Genomic DNA, 21,955 nt, shown 5'->3' on the forward strand with positions numbered 1-21,955 from the left:
TGAGAGTAGTATACTTAATCCTGGGTTTCTTATTTTTCCAAATGAATTTGGTGATAATCTGCTTCCAGTCTGCAAAAACCTTTTGACATGTAATAGTAGGGATATTCTGGAACAAGTATAAGAGTTTTGGAAAAACTATCATTTTGACTAGGGCTATACATCCTAGCAATGACAGTGTCAGCTTGCCCCATTTATTTAGATCTTCTTTTATCTCCTTCCACAATTTTTCATAGTTGTTCTTGAATAGTGACGTTGGTTTTCTCTAAATTTACTCCCAAATATCTGTATTTTAATACAGACTGGATCCCTATCTGTGTCTCTAACTGCTTTTCATCTTCCTTGGGTACATTGAAGAGAAACATTTTTGTTTTACTCTTATTCAATCTGTACCCTGCCTGTTCTCCAAATTCTTGGATTATATTTAAAATAGGTTCTAGGGATTCTGTTGGGTTGTTCACAAAAAGGACAACGTCGTCTGCGAAGGCTCTGATTTTTATATTGTTCTTCAAGTTTTTAACCCCTCCAAATATTTTACTCTGTCTTAACTTATCTAACAGTATTTCCAGAACTATGTTGAAAAGCAAGGGCAATATAGGTCAGCCCTGCCTTGTACCTTTTGTAATGTTAAAACTTTGTGACAGTTTACCATTGATTTTCAATTTTGCTCTTTGATTTTGGTATATGCTCTCTATCGCTCTCCCAAATAAATTACCACTTTCCATCTCTTCTATCAATAATTTCATAAAGTTCCAGTTTATATTGTCGAAGGTTTTTTCAGCGTCTAAAAATACTGCTGCCAATTGTTTGCCTGGATTATTTTCGGCATTCTCAGTGATATTGAGTACAGTTCTTAAGTTACTATAGCCATTATGTCCTGGTACAAAGCCTACTTGATCTTCATTTAAATACTCCATCATTACTACCTGCAGACGTTTGGCAAGGATGGCCGTGAAGATCTTATAGTCGTTATTTAATAACGATATCGGCCTGTAATCTTTAGGAGTTGGCGTTCCTTTTTATTTTTGGGAACCAGAGAAATGTATGCTTCTTCCCATGTTTTTGGAATTCTACCCTCTTTTAAGATATTACTTAAAATATTAACCAATTGTGGGGCTAAAATATCTTTGAACGTTTTGTAATACAAATTGAAAAGTCCATCTGGTCCAGGTGCTGTGCCTCTTTTTGCATTTTTAATTGCTTCCAGGACTTCTAGTTTTATTGACTCACTTAGCATTTCTCTTTGTCTATCTGTTAGTTTTTTAATCTGTTCCCCTTTTAAATATTTTCTCATAGCCTCCATGTTTGTTTTGTCTTGATTATAAAGTTTTCAAAAAAGCCTTTTAATTCTTTCCATAATTCTATTGGATCTAATACTATACTCTCTCCTATTTTCAACTTGTTGATAGTTCTTGACTCTTTTTCACGCCTTATTTTGGAGGTCAGCCATTTTCTTCGTTTATTTGCCAATGCAAAATATTTTTGTTTAATAAATTTCATTTTGTTTGCAATTTCCCTCAACCATTTGTCCTGTATACCTTTTTTCATTATATTTATTCTATCTTTTATTTGGGTGTTTTTTGGTGTTCTTTGCACTTGCGTTTCTAATATTCGTAATGTTTCCATTAGATCTTTATCCTCTTTCTTTTGCTTTTGTCTTACTCTATAGACTTTTTGTGAAATAAGCCCTCTTAGATATGCTTTGCTAGCTTCCCATGTTGTATTTATACAATCTACCGAATTGTTATTTTTCTCAAAGAAGTCTTTTAGTTCTTTGGCTAGTTCTTTTTTTATGTCCTCTTTTTCAAGTACCCATTCTTTCATTGTCCACGGGATATCATATTTGTAACTATTTGAGGAGGCTGATTCCCAGGTAATGGGTCCATGATCCGATATTATTTTGGGTCCAATTTCACTTTTTACTGTTTTTTCCATCATTGGCCCATACCATGTCAATACTTGAGAAGGAAAATAAATTCCTTTGAACTGCCATTTCATTCCCTCCAAATATTGTTCAGATGTAATTTTTTCATGAGGTCACAGAAAGATTTTGGTAATAAATTAGCTTTCCTGCTTTGAATTTTTGCTCTATTTTTCCTACCTTTCTGTGTCAGTTTATCCAAATTTCATTTATGACCCCATTAAAAACCCCCAACATTACAATATTTTCATATGGATATTCTAGTAATAGGTCTGTCATATTTTGATAGAATTATGATTTTCCTTCATTTGGTGCATAGACTCCCACTATTAGAATCTTTATACCTTCCCACTGTATTTCTATTCCTAATATTCTACCCTCAAAGTCCACTAGTATTTTTTTCGGCGCTAGATTTTTTTTGCATATATGGCTATGCCCCCCTTTTTTTCCAAAACAATTGTGAAAGCATACTCCAATATTGTCATTTAGTAAGTATTTCTCCTGCCCTTTTTTCACATGTGTTTCTTGCAAACATGTCACATCATTGTTTAATCTCTTCAAATGCTCAAAGGCTATTTTTCTTTTGGGGGGGGGGTTATTTAACCCGTTTATATTGTTTGAGAATAGTCTCAAAGTTTTTACCCGGAAGCAATAAAAAAAGATAGGTAAAAGAATAAAAATGTATTCAATATTTTCTTCTGCCTTACCAACTCTTCTCTAGTGCAGCATCTGTTGTCACACCAACCCTAGGTCTTTTTTGTTCTTCCTCAAAAATTCATCCATTTTCTGCAGTGAATCTATCACAGTCTTTTTCCCTTTGTATGAGAAAGATACTCCTTCAATTAAGTTCCAGTTATATCTGATGCCTTTTTAAAAAAAAGAGTATCTGATATGGGTAGATAGCTCTTCCTCCTCTTTAAGATAACATATGGAACCTCTTATAAAAGAATCAAACTTGTATCTTCTACTTGCAATCTTTGTGAAGCTTGTTTTTGGAGAAAGTCATCTCTCAGTGATTTTTTGACACATATATCAAAATGTCTCTGGGTACTCTGTTTTCAACCGCATACCTTGAGTTCACTCTAAACAGTCCATCTATTTCTGCTAATAAATCTTCTTCTGATATGTTGATGTAATTGGCCATCACAGGGTGGAGTCTCTCTCTGAGATCTTCCTTTTCTAATTCCTTCAAGCCTCTCACTCCTGGGCTCATTCCGCACACGCAAAATAATGCACTTTCAAGCTGCTTTCACAACTGTTTTTGCCATTCCGCACAGCTTCAAAGAGCCCTGAAAGCAGCTTGAAAGTGCATTATTCTGCATGTGCGGAATGAGCCTTAGAGTTTTCTCTTTCTGTTTTAATTCTTGTAGAGCCATTTTAATTTCCATGTCATTTAGCTGTCTAGTATTTTGCATTGTTTCCATTTGAAGTTCATCTAATTGTGTTCTGGTTTCTTTCAAATCTGCATTCATTTGTAAAATGACATTTTCCAACTTTTTCACTTGGAATACTTCTTTCTTCATTAGTGATAGCTCCTCTTCAATTTTCCACAGTCTTTCTCCTATCCTTTCCTTCATCTCCTCTTCGTTTGCCATCAGTTTTTCCATCATTAGTTCCAATTTATGGGTTTGCTCCATACCATTTTTCTCTAGAGTCTTTGATTCTACAGTTGTCAGTTTTGTGTTGTTTGTACGTTTAGTGGCCATTATTTTTCAGTTATAATTAGTTGAAGCTTGGCTAGAATTTGTCTACTGGATGAAGGTTGTCAAAATCAATGTCTTGGTTTAGCTCTTCTCTCACGTTCGTTGCAAGCCTCTGCTAGCACATTATTCAATATATTTGCATATAAGAAGGGAGATGCTAGAAAGCAGGATGAGATGAATGAGTCACCGTCCCTCCCACAGTTTGACTGAGACCAGTATCACCCACAATTGTTTTTCCTGTAGCAATAACAAAAGAAAAAAAGAAAAAAAGCTTCCCCTTCCCCCTGGATCCTTTATTACCTAATGACCATTTTCCTTCTATCTTGTTCAGCCAATTTTGGCATTTGTCAGTGTTTTAGAGTAGAGCAGTGGTGGCAAACCTTTGGCACTCCAGATGTTATGGACTACAATTCCCATCAGCCCCTGCCAGCATGGCCAATTGGCCATGCTGGCAGGGCTGATGGGAATTGTAGTCCATAACATCTGGAGTGCCAAAGGTTCGCCACCACGGGAGTAGAGTTTCCAGTGTATTTTTAAGATCTGATGCACTCCGACATGACCCGGATGTTTTTAATTGCTGTGTGACCCTGACTTCCTCTTCACCTTCGCTGCCGCTCTGCTCTGCACTTTGCACTCCCCCTCCCCACAAGTTTTTAAAGTGACCGCTCTTCCTTACTGCCAAGGATTTCTTGGGGCATCAGGGACCTCACACTCACTGTTCTCTCCCTCTACCACCTTCAGCCGACTCACTGTTCAATCCGTGTTCCATTCGGTCAGTAAAATGTCTCTCTCTCTTTTTCCCCCTTTGTTTTCAACAATTTTCCGTCGTATCGAGGTTTCTTCCTTTCTGATGCTTATTAAGTCTGCTGCTTGTCGTCTTCCTGATATAGACTTAAACAGTTCACTACTGAACCCCTTTGGGTTCCCTTTGTCTCAACGAGTGCTGCTTTACCAGGCTCAATGGAGTTGCGTCCCGCTGCCTCTCTTCCTTTGCTGTGTTGAGCGTTGAGCTGCCGGTATACTGCAACTGTGCACGTTTTCACCCGGCAAAACAACCTGCTGTTTGATTCCACCGACTCCCCTCACTGATATGGGGGGTTGTAGGTCTGGAAACAGGTCCTAAGACCTATTTACAACAACAAGGATAGCTAAACCTCTTCTCTCTTACTACAGAGAAGATATCGCCTGCTTCCCAGCGCACCGGAAGTCCTCCAGCAAAAAAAATTCTGCAACCATCTTAAATGTAATCAGGCTGTGGTCAGACAGGTAAAGTAAGTCCTCAATGATATCTCACTCTCTAAGAGAGGGAGAACATTTAACTGAAAGAGACCATGATCAATTTTGGAGCTGAGTTATGGTACCAATGCCCAGATTCCTCTTGGTGAATTGGTCCGAATGATGTTGATCACTGGATAAGTCTCAGTGGCTCAATGTCAGACCTTGGGTCCAGAAATAAAATATTTTGTTCTAAAAAATGTGTTCTAAAGTCTTTATTTCGATACGAAAGGACAACATGAAGCAAAGACGAATCTGAGATTCCCGTTCAAACCTACTGCCTATATTCCCTAAAGTTCCCCATCCTCCTTAGCCAAATGGCTCCTACGATTCCCACTACAAAGCACTACAAGCCTGGGAATAGCTCACACTTCCCACATGATAAGATCAGGTCTTCCAGGGCTGCCAAGGCCGTCTGCGGAGGGAAAAGAGGAGCACTGGACACCTGCAGAGTACAAAGCAATACAAAGCAAACCCATTCCCCTTTGCAATGCCGGCTACCCATCAACTGACAGGCACAGGCCTGACACTCAACTCCAAACTACGACCACAGTGACATGAATTGGTACAATACCTTGTGCTTTGGTGCCAAGGAAAGAGATGCTGGAGATCAGCTCTGCCTGGATCTGCTCCAGATCCAATAGAACTGGACCACACCAGAGGAAAAGGTGGGTGTGGCCCTCGACCATAGGGGCCCCACTGCTGAGGACCCTGATAAAACATTGACGCAAAGTCCTAATCCTTGGAAGCCTGTGTTGAGGCGACATGGAATGATGTCTTGGAGATGTGAAGGGCTTCATCGGACATTGGGCTGTTTTGGGCTGTTTAGAAGCTACGAAAACTACATCACTGTCTGATTAGTGTTGAGGTGAGTATCTCAGCTCCAGGTGAGATCCTGATGCCGAAGACTGGAGAGGCTGCAATGACCTTGGTAGATCATGTTTTGGAGGCAACCAAATCCAACATCAAGAGGAGTTGTCTGAATGGTATCAAGAGAATGACGATGAGTGCTGGTTCTGATCTGAGTGGCTACGAAGAAGAAGAAGAGTTTGGATTTATACCCTACCTTTCTCTCCTGTGAGGAGACTCAAGGTGGCTTATAAGCTTCTTTCCCTTCCTCCCCACATCACAAACACCTTGTGAGGTAGGTGGGGCTGAGAGAGTTCTGGAGAACTGTGACTAGCCCAAGGTCACCCAGCAGGAATGTAGGAGTGCAGAAACACATCTGGTTCACCAGAGACGTCTCTGCGACTCAGGTGGAGGAGTGGGGAATTACTTGGTTCTCCAGATTAGAATCCACCTGCTCTTAACCACTACACCACGCTGGCTCTCCTGACTCCTTGAGGGTGATGCCAACAAACCTCACATGGAGGGGTCTTTTCCCTATTCATACCACAGAGGGGAAGCTGTCTGATGAGGTGTCTGGCTCCGTTGACCTTGACTTCTGGATGATACGTTGAAGAGTTAATGGATGCTCCCATTTGTTTGGTCAGCAAAGCTGTGGGGAGCTGCTTCAGCTCTGATTAGATTGTGGGTTCTTCCTTGTAGCCTGAATGTTCAGCAGCAATGGTGCATGCCTGGAGCTATGGTCCCTAAAAGGAGCTGGAGATTCCACCGATGATCTAGACCCTGAACAAACCAAGGACGTTGATCTTGAATGCCTCCAACGTGCCGGTGACTGGCGCCCTGTATCACCGATGGGTTTAGGCCTCCCTTCGACCTTGATCATGTCTTGGTTGCTTTTTTTCCCCACTGGGAGCAAAGAAGTCTGCCCTGAGAGAGGGTCAGAGACCCCTGATGCCATTTCTTCAGGGACCAAAATAACCAAAGGAGCTTTAGCTGGTCAACTGTCCTTAGCCAAGGCATCTGGAGCCAGGCACTTTCCCAGAGAGCTCCCTTTAGATAAAAGGCCTTCACAGTAGAAGTCTTAAGGCTCAATAGAGAACCGGCACAACAAGTTGCAGGGATGTGGCCTTCCCCAAAGCAAAGGAGGCATTCAGAGCGGCCATCATTATTGAGCATATCTGACCTGCATTTAGTGCACTTTTTAGAAAGCGCCCCTTTAGGTTCCATGCATTTGAAAAAGAAGAAAACACTAACTCCTTCAAAGCAACTCAGCTAAAGAATGGCCAAGAAGCCAACACTGTCCTCTTCAGCAAAAAGAGAACTAAGAGGAGTTCTCCCTCCTCTTTTCTATACCTCATGACCATTTAGGTAGGAATTATTTCCTCCTCCTGGCTGGGCAGAACAAAGAAAGCACTCAGGCAAGTTCTGGAGATTTCTTGAGAGAAGCTGACCAGTCTCCTCCACAGAAGGCCTGCACATGTGTCGTCCCATGTGGGTCTGCACAGAAGGCCATAAAGGAGAACATAAAAGTCTAGGAGGATGAAAGAAAAACCCACCTTCATCCACTGGTCTTTGGGGGAGGCAGCCCACTAGAAACTGGTCAATTGCCTCCAATAGACCATACCCTACTTTCTATTCACTCCTGCCCTACAAGCTAAACATGAGGAGAATGCCAGACTCCATCACTCTATTTACAAGGAGTCATCTGGGCAAAATTATGTGTAGGAAAGACTTTAGACTGGAGATTCATGGCTGTTGAATTCTTAAGTCCAAGGAGAAGGCACATCCAATAACCAAAGAAAGAAAAGGCAGAAGAGTAGCTGGTGGCTCTCTGAAGCTTAGCTACTCTGGGAACCTCATGGTAATGTTTTCTATGCAGATTTCCTGACAAAGCATAAGTGAAATTCACAGGTGTTATGAAGTCTAAAAAAATATTTTTCCTACTGCAACAATCCCTTTTTTGCTGCTTTTTGCTAAATTCTTAGAAACGCTGTTATTACATTTTTCATCTTACAAAAGGGGTGGAATATATTCAGACTCAGCAGCCTGATTAGTCCTGCTTTGGTCATGCTCACCAGGTATTTGGAGGAGTAGAGTCAGCCACTGTCAGGACTTGGATGGAAGACTGCCAAGGAAGACCTGGGTGTCTGTGTGGAAGAAGGCCATGGCAAACTGTCTCGAATACCCCGTGGAAGAGGTCGCCATGAGTTGACTGTGGGGGATTCCACACAGCATAAATATAATGTCTTTAGGACATTATATAAAAAAAAAGATCCATTTTGGCATTTTGTGTCCCCACAGCACAAAAGAACACAAGCGTTGCCAGCCAAAACAGATATTTTTTCCTGCCCGCTGCACGGAGCCCCTGTCAGTTTCACAGTAGTGCCCGCCATTTTGTGTGCTGCAGCAGATTCTCCATGGAGATTCCCCATGGAGGTTTCCTCTGCTTGCAGCTCATCTGTGCACAATGTTGCTGTAAAAATAGATAAAGATGGTTTTGACTAGCAATCATGTTTCCTTTTTTTGTTTTGAGGGGGATGTCTGCAAAGCTACAGCAACACAAATATGCACACATTGCAGCTTCTCTAATTGTGTCACCATAGCTTTGCAGACACTGCCCTCAAAAGAAAAAAAGGGGGGGGGGAGACACATGCATGGGATCACTAGGCAAAACAAACTTTATTTGTCTATTTTTTTACAGCTAAATTATGCACGGATGAGCTGCAGCAAAGGAAACCTCCGTTGGGAATCACCATGAAGAATCTGCTGCAGCACACAAAATGGCCGGTGCGTGCGGTGGAAATGAAAGTAAGAGGTTTGGGTGGGAGAAATAAAGTGTTTCCTGCCTGCTTGTGTTCACTCAGTGGGAAGGAAAGATCACTGGTTTTGCGATTTTTGAAAAACTTGGATTGAGAGGAATAAAAAGGGCTGGTTTCCAGGAAGAGAGCTGCATGAAGTTCTTTCCCAATGTCTTTCCCAATGTCCAAAAGACGTTATATTTATGCTATGTGGAATCCGCTTGTGATTCAACAGCATGTTCCATATTTGGCCCCAAACCCTGGAATTTACTGATCACCTTAGCTTGTAAGCATTTTGTACCTTGAAGGTTGTAGAATTTCTGTGAGGTGAGTTAAGAGGGAAAGCTCCAGATTTTCAGGGCCATGACACCACAGCTGAAAAACAAGAGGGAACCAAGCATTTAGGACACTCTTATGGGGTGTTGTGCACATAACTGACACAGGTCCATATCAAAATTTTAAAATCCCTAACAGCTTCTTCTGTAGTGAAAAAAAGAGCAACAATGGCAGAATTCTCTGTGCAAATCTTCTAAAGTAGACAGATAGGAAGCTAATTTTCAATATTTTATGCTTTTACTGATAAAAAAACTAAAAAAAAAGTACCTGCATTTTCACCCTGAGTTCTGGAAAATGGTGGAATTAAAAACCAGAGTCTCACAAAGGGAAACACAAACCCAACCTAAAAATGAGCCAGGAAGAAGAAGAGTTTGGATTTATACCCTGCCTTTCTCTCCTGTAAGGAGACTCAAAGTGACTTACAAACTCCTTTCCCTTCCTCTTCCCACAACAGACACCTTGAGAGGTAGGTGGGGCTGAGAGAGTTCTGAGAGAACTGAGACTGGCCCAGGGTCACCCAGCAGGCTTCATATGTCAGTGCTGTATGTTGTCATATAAAAATGTTTCTGAAAAATTGAGTTTCCTACATATTTCGATCAGTCCTTCTGATTTTAGACTGACAAAAGATGGTATGGTTTTCAAACTGATGCCTCATTGGGTGCTGGATACAGCATTGTTTCACCATCTACAATTTATGTTCTTTCTTTCTCTTTGCAGGCTGTGGAGAAATTCCCTCCACCCTAGAATGCCCCTCAATCTTTTGGTAATTGAGGCTGAACTCTACATCTTAAGGGGACTCAATCTGAACAGATCAGAGGTCCACCCCACCCAACACAAAAAAGACATCTGGGGGACATCTTTAAAAGAGGCAACTCCTGGTGTGCTTTCCAGACAGCGCCAGACATTTTGTGAGCTGGTGAAGGGATTCTTCCTGCCTCCATTTGCTGAAGGTTGCCCCAAGACGTGTGATTTGCAGGCTCCAATCCTGAGCACCTTTTCAGCCCAAAAAGTGCATCGCTGTACTCAGTTGGTCCTACCGATTCTGGCAATATTTTTTATTATTAACTTCAAGGAGCTATCTTCATAGCTTTGCAGACACACAGAAGAGAACGTTATCCACTTGAAAGAGAACCTTAGTTCCTTGAAACGAATTGGGTTGACCTGCCCTCTGCGGACTAACTTGTTTTTTCTGTGTAGTAAGAAAAGTCAATCTGAGGAGGGCAGGTCAACCCAATGCTTTTCCATGAGAGTAGATGGGTCTTCTGAGCAGCAGTGATTCTCTTCTATGTGTCTGTATATCTATGGAGGAAGGTCACCAAATTGACTGATTGATAAAGACTGCTCTAGGAACGACAATTGTGGGAAGTTTTGGCCTCCCACTAGAAAAGACAGAAAGTTCATAACTTGCCCTGTTTCCAAAGAAATGGGAGGAGCCATCCATGTTTGGTGTCCTCCTTGCCAGACAGAAAACAGGACTCAATAAGACTTGCAGGGATTTCTTTGGGAACGCAAGACAAAATAATAAAAGTGGTTTGTAAACCTTACCTCAAAGTCGCAAAGAACATACTGGAAGGCCTCTAGGTTCTTGATGGTTAAGGATCCCAAGCTGGTCTCAGCAGTGCCCCCGATGGAGAGGATCAGTTGCAGAATTCTGCTGTTTAACAGGTGGGTCTTTCTTTTCAGAAGATATGCTAGGATCTGCCAAGGACAGTATTCGCTTAGGAACTCAAATGACCCAGACCCTCCTCATCCCCAACCTCATAGTCATGACAGACAGGCCAACCTCCTACCAGATGGGTCAACAGTTTGCAGAGCAAAGCTTCAGTTGCCAGCATGGCCTCTGGGAAATGCTATTAGAAGTCATACTTCTGCCCCATAGCCCATTTTTGCCCATGCTTTGGGAACATTTTCTCCATCCATCCAGTGGAAAATTTGAGTACGCCTGCATCATGCTAACTATTGGTTACACACTATGTTAGCTCAATTGTACCTTTATTTCATTGGGCTTGTGTTCCTCAGCGTTTTTCAATATCTCTCCGTGCAAACATCAAAACGTGCTTCTCAAGTCAAAAGTTATAAAAGGCAAAGCGTTGCAAACACCAGGTCATTACTGACCCACAGGATGGCATCACAGACTATATCAATGGGGTGGTTTGTCCTGGTCTTCCTAGTCATCTACACATCACCCCTAGCAAGTTGTGTTTTCATTTCACTGACCTCAGAAGTCAACCTTGAGCTGGGGACCTGAAATGGACTTCTGTCGGGATTGAACTCAGGTTGCGAGCAGAGCTTTGACGGCAGGACGGCAGCTTATCCTTCTGTGCCATGGAACTCCTTATCTCAATTTAAGCACATATTTATTTAGAAGCCCCTGACCTGGATGGCCCAGCTCTTAGAAGCTAAGCAAGGTCAGAACTGGTTAGTACTTGGATGGGAGGCCTCCAGGGCTCTACACAGAGGCAGGCAATGGCAAGCCACCTCAGAGCGTCGCTTGCCTCAAAAAACCCCATGGGGGTTGCCATAAGTGGGCTGCGACTTGACAGCACTTGACACACAGACACATTTGTCTAGAAAACACACACATGACCTCTGCAGAGACCCACTCAAGGTGGCTCCCAAAATAAAATTATACAAAAAATATTAATATTAATGAAATATTAATATTAATGAAGCATTAAATACAGAGTCAATAAAACCCCACAAGCATAAAAGCTGAGAGCATAACATACTTGGCAGCCTGACTGAGTCACATAAGAGTCCTCAGGCTAGAAAGAGAATGTAAAAACACTTATGTGAAAGAATCATATCGTTCATTATAATGGCCAACTCAGCAAATCTGAGAATACTTAGATTTGGAGATTGGTGCCAGGAACAGACAAGACAGATATTTTTGCAAACCTGAAAACATCCCTCAGATTTGCAGAATAATCTGAAATCTAAAAAATGAAAAATACATTGGTCGATTCCCCACTTCAAAAATGGAAGTAGAGTCAAGCCGTTTTGGAAAAAACCGGGACCTTTTGAGCCCGGTTTCAGCGTGCCCACTGCAGCTTCTGCCCCACAAACCACCAGGATTCCCCACTCTGAAGCTGTCGAATGTGCGTTCAGCTCAGGGGCCATCCTGATTGGATGATGATGATGATGATGATGATGATGATGATGATGATGATGATGATGATGATGATGATGATGATGATGATGATGATGATAGGCAGGTCTTTTTAAAAAAACTTTTTCCCTGTCGTATCCATGTCTCCACGTCTGTGCGAGCATGTGCAGACCGACAAAGAAACGAGGAGACGAAGAAATGGCTTATAAAAAGAAACTGAAAAATTACTCACCCCTGGGCTAGAACTGGCAAGCTTTCACACTGTAGCACAAGCAGAAGACTGCTTTACTCCACTAAGCCAAAGAAGCTCTAGTGGCAAAAGGGGAGAAATACTAGGCTTAAGTGAATGCAAGGTGTTTAAACTGTGCTGGGGACAAAAACTGGGGATTCATGATGGTGTCTTTCGAGTAAACCCAAGTGACAGTGGGACCAGTGTATCAGAATCACGCTGCTTTCAGCCCAAATAGAAAAAACTTGTCCTGTTCAAAAATCAGCCCCAATTCCTTCATACACGAACTTTTTTTTACTCATCCCTGGTGGGACTAGAACTGGCAAGCTTTCACACTAAAGCACAAGCCTGCTTTATCCCACTAAGCCACAGAAAAGCTAGTGGCAGACAGGGAGAAATACTAGGCTTTAAGTGAGTGCTCCCTTGCATTGTTAGCTGACCCCACATTGCCACAAATAGACATGGATCTCAGCTCCACAAGTTAAAAAAAAAAAAGCTGCGCGCGCATCACGCACAGCCCACTGTTTCCTTATTGGGCAAAAGGCTCCACATCACTACCAGGGGCGGGAAACTCAGACCAGGAGTCACCCCCGGACTTCCCCACTGCGTTTTCAAAAAGGTGCTCTTCCGTCCAGGAGCAGAAATGACGCGCGCTGAGGGGGTAGGAGAGTGGCAGAACTGGGGAGGCTGCGTTGTCGCCGCTGGTGTAGTGGGGAGTGCTGCTGGACCCCAGGTTACTTGCCGCAAGTAGCCCGCATCAAACAGTGAGTGGGGAATCGACCATTGTTGCAGTAAGAAAAAAAAACCCAAAAGATAAAAGAAATGCCTGTAGCTTTAAGAAATGCATGCATTTGTTGGCCATGGCAAGACAACCACAATAGCTGTGCTACCATTCCAAATTTGATTTCTGCCAGTAAAAGACTATTTCTGGATTGTTTTGGTTTTAGAGGGAGGATTTACAGGGATTAGGTCAGGTAGCAACGACCTGGAAACTTGCTACCTTGCAACCTACATGACTGTTAGGTCTCGAACCTTAAACCAATAAATGGACTCTTTAGTGGGGTTTTGTGTGGTTTCTGGGCTGTATGGCCATGTTCTAGTAGCATTTTCTCCAGACGTTTTGCCTGCATCTGTGGCTGGCATCTTAAGAGGATGGCAACCACAGATGCAGGCGAAACGTCAGGAGAAAATGCTACTAGAACATGGCCATACAACCCAGAAGCCACACAACACCCCAGTCATTCTGGCCGTGGAGGCCTTCGACAGGACTCTTTAGTGTTGATCAGTAACGTTTATTGATGCCGCATCAAAGCACCAAAGCATGGCAAAGCCAGTTCTGACAAACCTGGCCTTTGCCATCCCTCTTATCCCCCTGCAAGTCCCTCCTCCCGAATTACCAAGAAATTGTGAAAAAAAAGTCCCCAAAGCTGAGCCGCCCCAAGGTTGGCAGCAGATAGTAAGAGACAGCCACCTAGGGTCCTGCCCCCACAAGATAACAGATGCAGATCCATTTCTCATGGGACCAGGGTGTCAGGGAGAAGTTTAGTTATCTACAAAGTGTGTGAAACCATAAAGATCAAGGAAAGAATGCCCCAGATGGCAGGGGTAACATATAGCAGGCTGGTTACATATATCTTTTAGCAGCTTTGATTTAAACAGTTACAATGAGATAGGAATGCATCTCAGTCTCATAGAAACAGTCCCCCTGACAATGACTGCTGTTCAACAGCAGCCAATCCATGAAAGCCAGTGTGGTGTAGTGATTACCCAGGAGACCAGGTTTTAATCCTCATTGGGTGACTCAGCTAGTCGCACACAGTCAGCCTCACTTATCTCACAAAAGGTTTCTCGGGAAGATAAAATGGTCAGAATAATGATGTCAGCTACTTTGGGTTCCCACTGTAGAGTGAAATAGGATATGTATGAATTAATAATATACCTGAAAATTGGGGGGGGGGGGCAGATAAAATGTGGGTTATTTGGTGAGTGCAAAGAAGAGAAGGAAGCAGGGAAAGGTGACGATATGGGGTGGCCAAGATCAAAAAAAGAGAGGAAACAGTGTGGGGAGGTGAGAAGTGACGTTCCTCCCCAAAAGTCCTTGCAGGTTCCCAATAGTGAAACTGGGCCATGATTTTCCGGGATGGAAGGTGCCAAGGGGAGGGAAGGAAGGAAAACTGAAGCTGTGGGAGGCGGGCGGGGTGGGGGGGCAGATAAAGGTAAATTGGTTAGTGGGTGGAAAGAGAAAAGAAGAAGAAGAAGAAGAAGAAGAAGAAGAAGAAGAAGAAGAAGAAGAAGAAGAAGAAGAAGAAGAAGAAGAAGAAGAAGAAGAAGAAGAAGAAGAAGAAGAACAAGAAGAAGAACAAGAAGAAGAACAAGAAGAAGAACAAGAACAAGAAGAACAAGAAGAAGAAGAAGAAGAAGAAGAAGAAGAAGAAGAAGAAGAAGAGGAGGAGGAGGAGAAGTTTGGATTATTTCCCCCCTTTCTCTCCTGCAGGAGACTCAAAGGGGCTTACAATCTCCTTGCCCTTCCCCCCTCACAACAAACACCCTGTGAGGTGGGCGGGGCTGAGAGAGCTCCGAGAAGCTGTGACTAGCCCAAGGTCACCCAGCTGGTGTGTGTGGGAGTGTACAGGCTAATCTGAATTCCCAGATAAGCCTCCACAGCTCAGGCAGCAGAGCTGGGAATCAAACCCGGTTCCTCCAGATCAGATACACGAGCTCTTAACCTCCTACGCCACTGCTGCTCCTCTTCTCCCTGGTGGGAGAAGCAGGAGAAGAGGAGGGGCTCTGGGGGGCTTTCAGGAGATGGAAAGAAGATATAGGAGCATAGAGGGAAAGAGATGCCCCCAACAACCCTTACAGGTCTTACATTTGTAAAATCTAATTTCCACATTTGAGCAAACTTTCTCTTTGCAGGAGAAAGGGGGGGATATCAATTGTCAAGTGTTGGAAACAAATTTTGGCAGCAACGTCTGAGATTCAGAAACGTTAACAAGGTAAAATTCAAACAATGGATTTCAAAGGCTTCAATCTGTGCCAGCAGCCATATTAAAGGGCCTGCAGATCAGGAGGGCCTTCCCCATTATACTTCGTTCAATACTCTACTCAGAGACCACATCTAAATTCCTTGCGGCTATTTTAGCTAGTCTCAGCTAGTGGCCAGCGCAGAGAAAATTATTTTCCTTCTAGCTGACGTAGATTCATATCATCACTTACTGGGTATTACTGGCTGCCTTGAAAATTTGGGTTAGAATCGTGCTCAAAGCCTATCCCATTTGAGTATGGGCAATTACCCACCATTGCAGAGGCACATGGTGAGACAGGAAGCACATCAGGGCAAGAAATCTTGTCCCGACGCGCTTCCTCTTGCCCCACGCATGCTTCTCACTTTCTGCGAGGCAAACACAAACACTTCTGGCGCGACTGTTTGCACCAGAAGCAGGCTGAGGGCGGGGAACGCCAGCAGCGGGTAATCAGCCTATGTCTGACTGACATCTTTTAAATCTTTGGCTAGCGCAGTGGTGGCGAACCTTTGGCACTCCAGATGTTATGGACTACAATTCCCATCAGCCCCTGCCAGCATTGCCAATTAGCCATGCTGGCAGGGGCTGGTGGGAATTGTAGTCCATAACATCTGGAGTGCCAAAGGTTTGCCACCACGGGGCTAGCGTTTCTATAGTAATTTCATTTAATTGTAAATCTCAGTCAATTCCTGTATTTCATTCTCCTCAAATGTATCTGTATCTTTTGATTGCAATGGCTTTGGTCACATTCAGTAAACTCTTTTTCTCTCTGGCATTTCAGAAGCTATCCGTTTTCACTTTAGGGCTGCCAGTTTACAGCTGACATCAGTAGGATAATGTATTGTCAAAGGCTTTCACGGCCAGAATCACTGGGGTGTTGTGTGGTTTCCGGGATGTATGGCCGTGTTCCAGTAGCATTTTCTCCTAACATTTCGCCTACATCTGTGGCTGGCATCTTCAGAGGATCTGATGGTAGTAAAGCAAGTGTAGTAAATATACCTGTGGAATGTCCAGGGTGGGAGAAAGGACCATTTGCCAGTTTTAATAAGTGTAAAGGGTGCAATTAACAAGCTTGATTTGCATGTGTTGAGTGGGATCCACTCATTCAGCATGTGAGTAACCCTGAAGAGAGCATAATAAATTAGTGAGGACATCTGCATTGTGGTAGCCTGGCCTTTTGATCCCTTTGACTGCTTACTGCCAAGAGACATCCTTTGTCTGGGTGGTGTTCATTAGTCACTGTCTTGATTCTAGTGTTTTTAAGTACTGGTAGCCAAATATTGTTCATTTTCAGGGTTTCTTCCTTTCTGTTGAAATTGTCCATGTGCTTGTGGATTTCAATGGCTTCTCTGTGTAGTCTGACGTAGCGGTTGTCAGAGTGGTACAGAATTTCTGTGTTTTCAAATAATATTCTGTGCCCAGCTTGGTTTATCACATTTGCTATTGCTGATTTTTCTGGCTGAATTAGTCTGCCGTGCCTTTCATGTTCTTTGATTCGTGTCTGGGCGCTGTGTTTGGTGGTTCCTATGTAGTCTTGTCCACAGTTACATGGTACGGTAGACTCCTGCAGAAGTTAGAGGATCCCTCTTATCCTTTGCCGAACGTAGCATTTGTTGAATTTTCTTAGTGGGTCTGTAGATTGTTTCTAGGTTATGTTTCTTCATCAGTTTCCCTCTAGGTCAGTGATGGCGAACCTTTTCAAGACCAAGTGCCCAAATTGCAACCCAAAACCCACTTATTTATCGCATAGTGCCAACACAGCAATGTAACCTGAATACTGAGGTTGGCTACAAGGCATGCATTACTCGGGAGTAAGCTTGGTGGTAGTCAGTGGCTTTGCTTTGAAGCAACTGTGCAACTCTTCCAGCAGGTGAATCCTGACCCTAGAAGGGTTTACTCAGAAGCAAGGCCCATTGCCAACAACCGAGCTTACTCCCAGGTAAAGTATCACGCTTTAGTTCTTCGCATGAAAATCAGTGGGGTTTAACAGTGCTTAACAAGATCACATACACTGCTTCCCCAAAATTAGGTCTTAGGTTTAATGCTAATAATCGAGCCCAGCAGCCCAGACCAGCCTAGATGGGGGCGGGGGGGGGACTCTGTTTGTGCGTGCCCACAGAGAGGGCTCTGAGTGCCACCTCTGGCACCTGTGCCATAGGTTCGCCATCACTGCTCTAGGTGGCTGTTTATCTTTATTCCAGTTGCAAGACCAAGAACAAGCCGTAGGAATAAAGATAAAGAGCCACCTAGAGGGAAAGTGCTCTTACCATACAGTAAGGGATTCACTGACCGTATAGGGGAAATGCTACTAGAACACAGCCAAACAGCCTGGAAACCACACTATACCCCAATAGTAGGAGACTCACTCAGTTTGGGGTGGGGGAGGGTTCTCTGGCATTGTTAGGGATGCTCTATCATTCAGCCTAACTCTATGGTTTCATCATAGAGTTTTACCCAAATGTCCGCAGTGAAAGATCTTGTCACTTCCAGTTGCCATTCCGTGGCATCCCTGACAATTCCGATGGCTCCTTTCCCTCCCACACTTTTCTCCTAGTGCCCAGCTGAGCAGTGGCAAGAACAGGCAAGTGTGGGGCTAGAGGCAACCTGGCAGCCCTCTCTCATCTGTACAGCACAAACTCCAGATAAATGTATTCAAGGTTCAAGCAAGTTGAATTTAAAAGCGTTGCAGAGGAGAACTAATAGCTGGGAAATGTGACAGACCACCTTTGTTGGGGTGGGGGGAAGGATTATCCTCTCACCTGGTACCCACCAATCCGGCTCATCTGGTTTTCGCTCGTGGTGCTGCTGCTGAGTACAGACTGGAGGGCTTTGATGGTGGCATACATGGAGCGGTCGTCTTCAGCCATCCCGAGCAGGCTGAGTAGAAGAGTCGGCCCTCCAATGTAGTTCAGACTGATAGCTGCAGGGCATGCCTGGAATACTCGGGTCCCTGTAAAAGAGGCAAGAAAATGCCCCTGTTTATACTATTCCCGACTTGGTCGAAATAAAGGAGGCAGGGATGGATTTCCCTGACCCCAGCTCAGAACAAAAAGAACACAGACAACAATCTCGAGACAAAACCAGAACAAAAAGGGATCAGAAAGGCAGGCCGGACAACCAGATCACTGTACCACATACAGAATGCACCTCGCCAACATCAGGACTACCTTTTAAAACAGTTGAAGACAGATTCTGGCTGTTACTTTGTTCTCCAAGGGAGAAAAATACATACACAGTCAAACCAATGCAATAAAAAAGGAAGCGGGCAGCCAATCACCCAAAAACACCCAAACAACTGTATATATCACAACTGTATATATTATTACTTTGTTACTTTGTTCTGCCATTGCTCTCTCTGCCTACACTGGAAAAATTCTTTCTCATGAAACAGCCCACTAAACTTTGTGTCTGTCTCCTTTTTCGCGCACTTCTTTTTTGCAATCTTTCTTTGGCGGAATGAGCTTCCCGGCAGCCAAGGTTACCTTCAAGCCACATAGTCACACAGACGCCATATTGGTGCTGTGCAGACTGGCTGGCCGCCCAGCAAGAGAAGGTCTCACAGGCAGCTAAATTCCACTCAGTGCCAGGGAACTTCCATGCAGAGTTTTGTGGCCGAAACATTCATACCTTTTGCCACACGTTCCAAGTGGAGACAAAATCACAAAATCAGCTTGCTTGTTGTCTCTTCCATGTGTCCTCTGGGATTCCTTTCTAGCGTACCACAGATGCTACAGCACTTCTTTTCCATTGGTGGTTCCAGAAGGACTAATGTTTACAGGACACAATCTCTTCGCTGAAAGCTAGTCATGTGATGATTCTCCATAAGACAGATCAACATGATTTAAATTGTCCCCAGTGATTTTGGAGCCACGAACAGAAAAATGGCTCTATCACAGCTGGCCTTTAAATGACCTGAGAGATTCAGCAGTTCCTGTCAGAACATAAACCTTTGACATTCTTAAGAACATAAGAACATAAGAACAAGCCAGCTGGATCAGACCAAAGTCCATCTAGTCCAGCTCTCTGCTACTCGCAGTGGCCCACCAGGTGCCTTTGGGAGCTCACATGCAGGATGTGAACGCAATGGGCTTCTGCGGCTGTTGCTCCCGATCACCTGGTCTGTTAAGGCATTTGCAATCTCAGATCAAGGAGGATCAAGATTGGTAGCCATAATTGGTGTCCTCTGGGATTCCTTTCTAGCGTACCACAGATGCTACAGCACTTCTTTTCCATTGGTGGTTCCAGAAGGACTAATGTTTACAGGACACAATCTCTTCGCTGAAAGCTAGTCATGTGATGATTCTCCATAAGACAGATCAACATGATTTAAATTGTCCCCAGTGATTTTGGAGCCACTAACAGAAAAATGGCTCTATCACAGCTGGCCTTTAAATGACCTGAGAGATTCAGCTGTTCCTGTCAGAACATAAACCTTTGACATTCTTCTGCACAAGTGCTGTGAGTCCGCTGGTCCATGTGCTTCAGCATCCGGTGCTCCATTTTTTACTTACCCTGCTGTCCCACAGCAACAGATCCAATAGTTCTTAAGGGGCCGGGAAGTTTTCCAGCAATATTTCGAGCCAGGTAAACTGGTGTCGTGCCGTCACGAGAGGCAAGCTCCAGCTAAAAGATATGGAAAACACTGGAACACGAGAGAATACAGGGAAAGCAGGAGGCAACTGCTAGGAAAGGGAGGGGGAAATAATGTCATGAAAACTCTGTTATAGCACATGATGAAGACTGTAATTTTTCGTGGAGAGGGGCCAGGGCTCAGCAGAAGAGTCCCGGGTTCAATCCCCAGCATTTCCAGCTGAAGAACATGGCAGCAATAAGTGCTGAGAAAGGCCTCTTCCTCCCCCTGAGACCCCCAAGAGCTGCTGCCAGCCTCAGGAGGGAGGAATGACCCTGCTGGATCAAATGTCCGGCTCAGTATAAAACACACACCAACGTGACTTGAAAGCAGCTTGAGCATTTGCCACGCTGCCTTTGCAGAGGTCTGCACGTGGTTCCCCAGACCCTTGTTGTCCCTGGCACGCCTAGGATCTTCCGTGGCAGAAATGCTCTCCAGTGGTACTGCCTGGCATGCACCATGCATATGCAGTCACGTCAGTGTCCTCTGTCAAGGCGTCAGGTTCCCGGGCACAAAAGCAGACCTCTTGGCCACCCTCTAAGGGCAGTGTGAGGCTGCAGTGGTTCCTGGGGTCTCTGGACATTACAGTGCAGCCAATATGTCACAGGCTAACACCTTTCACAAGACCTCCTGGCAGATATTTTAAGTAGAGGTGGTGGGATTTGAACCCAGGACCTTTTGCATGCTCATTAGATGCTGTTCCACAGAACCACACCCTTATAGATAAAGCAGTGCTTCCTACATGCAGCTGCCTTGCACTGGATCAGACCAGCGGGGCCCATCAAGATCAGCACTGGCTACGCAGACTGCAGTGGGTCTCCCCAGGGTCTCAGACTGCAGCCTTCCACATCACCCACTGCCTGGTCTTTTCAGCTGGAGGTGGCGGGGATTGAACCTGAGATCTTCTGCAGACCACAGCAGATGCTCTGTCACAGAGACCCTCTTAGGGCTCCTGGAAGTCCAGTCCTGAGATTCACGGGTAGGGAAACCTCAGAGCTTCCAGGTGTCCCCTAGCGGAGTGTGGAGGGTTACTTTACTGTGTGTGTTTTTTAATGTTATCCTCCTGGACGAGGAGTTAGAGCACAGGAGTACAACATATTCTTTGTTTGCTGAAGACCCCAGATTCAACTTCAGCATCTTCAGCCCAAAAGCATCCAGATCGACGAACAATTCGCACTCCCTCCCCGTGTCAGAGCAGACACACACTTTTGAACAGCACAACGTGAACTTTGCCTTGGTGCATCACAGGTAATTTCTGTTAAAGCCAAAGTGAGATCCTTTACTTTAAAACTATCTCTGCTTCCTGTTCCCAGAGAGCACATATAAGAATGCTTGTTACACACAGACTCAAAGATTGGAGGCCTGGATCAGGTGCTTGTGTATAGCAATACAACAATTGTGTGCCCCTAATTCCATAGGATCATCTTTGAAGGTCTGTCACAGGAGACAGCCATACGCTAGGAGGAACATGGTTTGACCCAGTCTAGAACATACTTGCTTTTAACTATTCCCCCATGAAGGATTGCTGCCTTCAGCCACATCTTCAAATATATCTAGATCCATCTAGATCCCATTCTGCCCAAGTGATTGACAGACAGGAAGGTCCCAATCCAGAGATCTAGATCTACAGATCTAGATATCTGGATTGGGACCTTCCTGTCTGTCAATCTCTTGAGAAGAATGGGAGGCTGAAATAACGTGTTGGAAAAGAGGATCATGAGGACTTGGATGCTGGGAGAAAAGGTGGGGAGGAGGAGGTAACATGGAAAACCATTTGCTCTCTGGCTTCCTGCCCAGAGGTCTCCCCTGGAATCACTGAGAACAAGGCTAAATATTCAAGATTCAACTCCAAAATCTAATCTACCATGATATGGAGGCCTTCAGTTAAGGAAAGGCTAGTTCAGAAGCATGGGGGTATTTACAATAGGCCCAATTTTACCGGCTCAACTATGTTATTTTGGTGGCACTCTGGGATGAAAAGTTGTGTTTGGAGGGTTCTGGGTACTGTAGAACCAGTTTACAATACAATCTGTCCCAGGGTCACATCTATGACATCAGCCATAGTGTGCAAAATCATCAGCAACCTCT

General features: G+C 44.1%; 1 protein-coding gene across 1 annotated transcript in view; it reads right to left on the reverse strand.

Moving 5' to 3' along the window:
- The window catches only part of WDFY4 (WDFY family member 4), a 243,619-nt gene that overhangs the window by 159,292 nt on the left and 62,372 nt on the right, over window positions 1-21,955 (reverse strand). The window contains exons 20-23 of the mRNA XM_048505876.1: window positions 19,749-19,860; window positions 17,997-18,187; window positions 10,422-10,574; window positions 8,842-8,915 (exon numbers count right to left, since the gene is read on the reverse strand). Coding sequence (XP_048361833.1) covers window positions 8,842-8,915; window positions 10,422-10,574; window positions 17,997-18,187; window positions 19,749-19,860 — 530 coding nt within the window. The remainder of the gene's footprint in view (window positions 1-8,841; window positions 8,916-10,421; window positions 10,575-17,996; window positions 18,188-19,748; window positions 19,861-21,955) is intronic.

Source organism: Sphaerodactylus townsendi, linkage group LG08 (assembly GCF_021028975.2).
Source record: "Sphaerodactylus townsendi isolate TG3544 linkage group LG08, MPM_Stown_v2.3, whole genome shotgun sequence".
Classification (NCBI taxonomy): domain Eukaryota; kingdom Metazoa; phylum Chordata; class Lepidosauria; order Squamata; family Sphaerodactylidae; genus Sphaerodactylus; species Sphaerodactylus townsendi.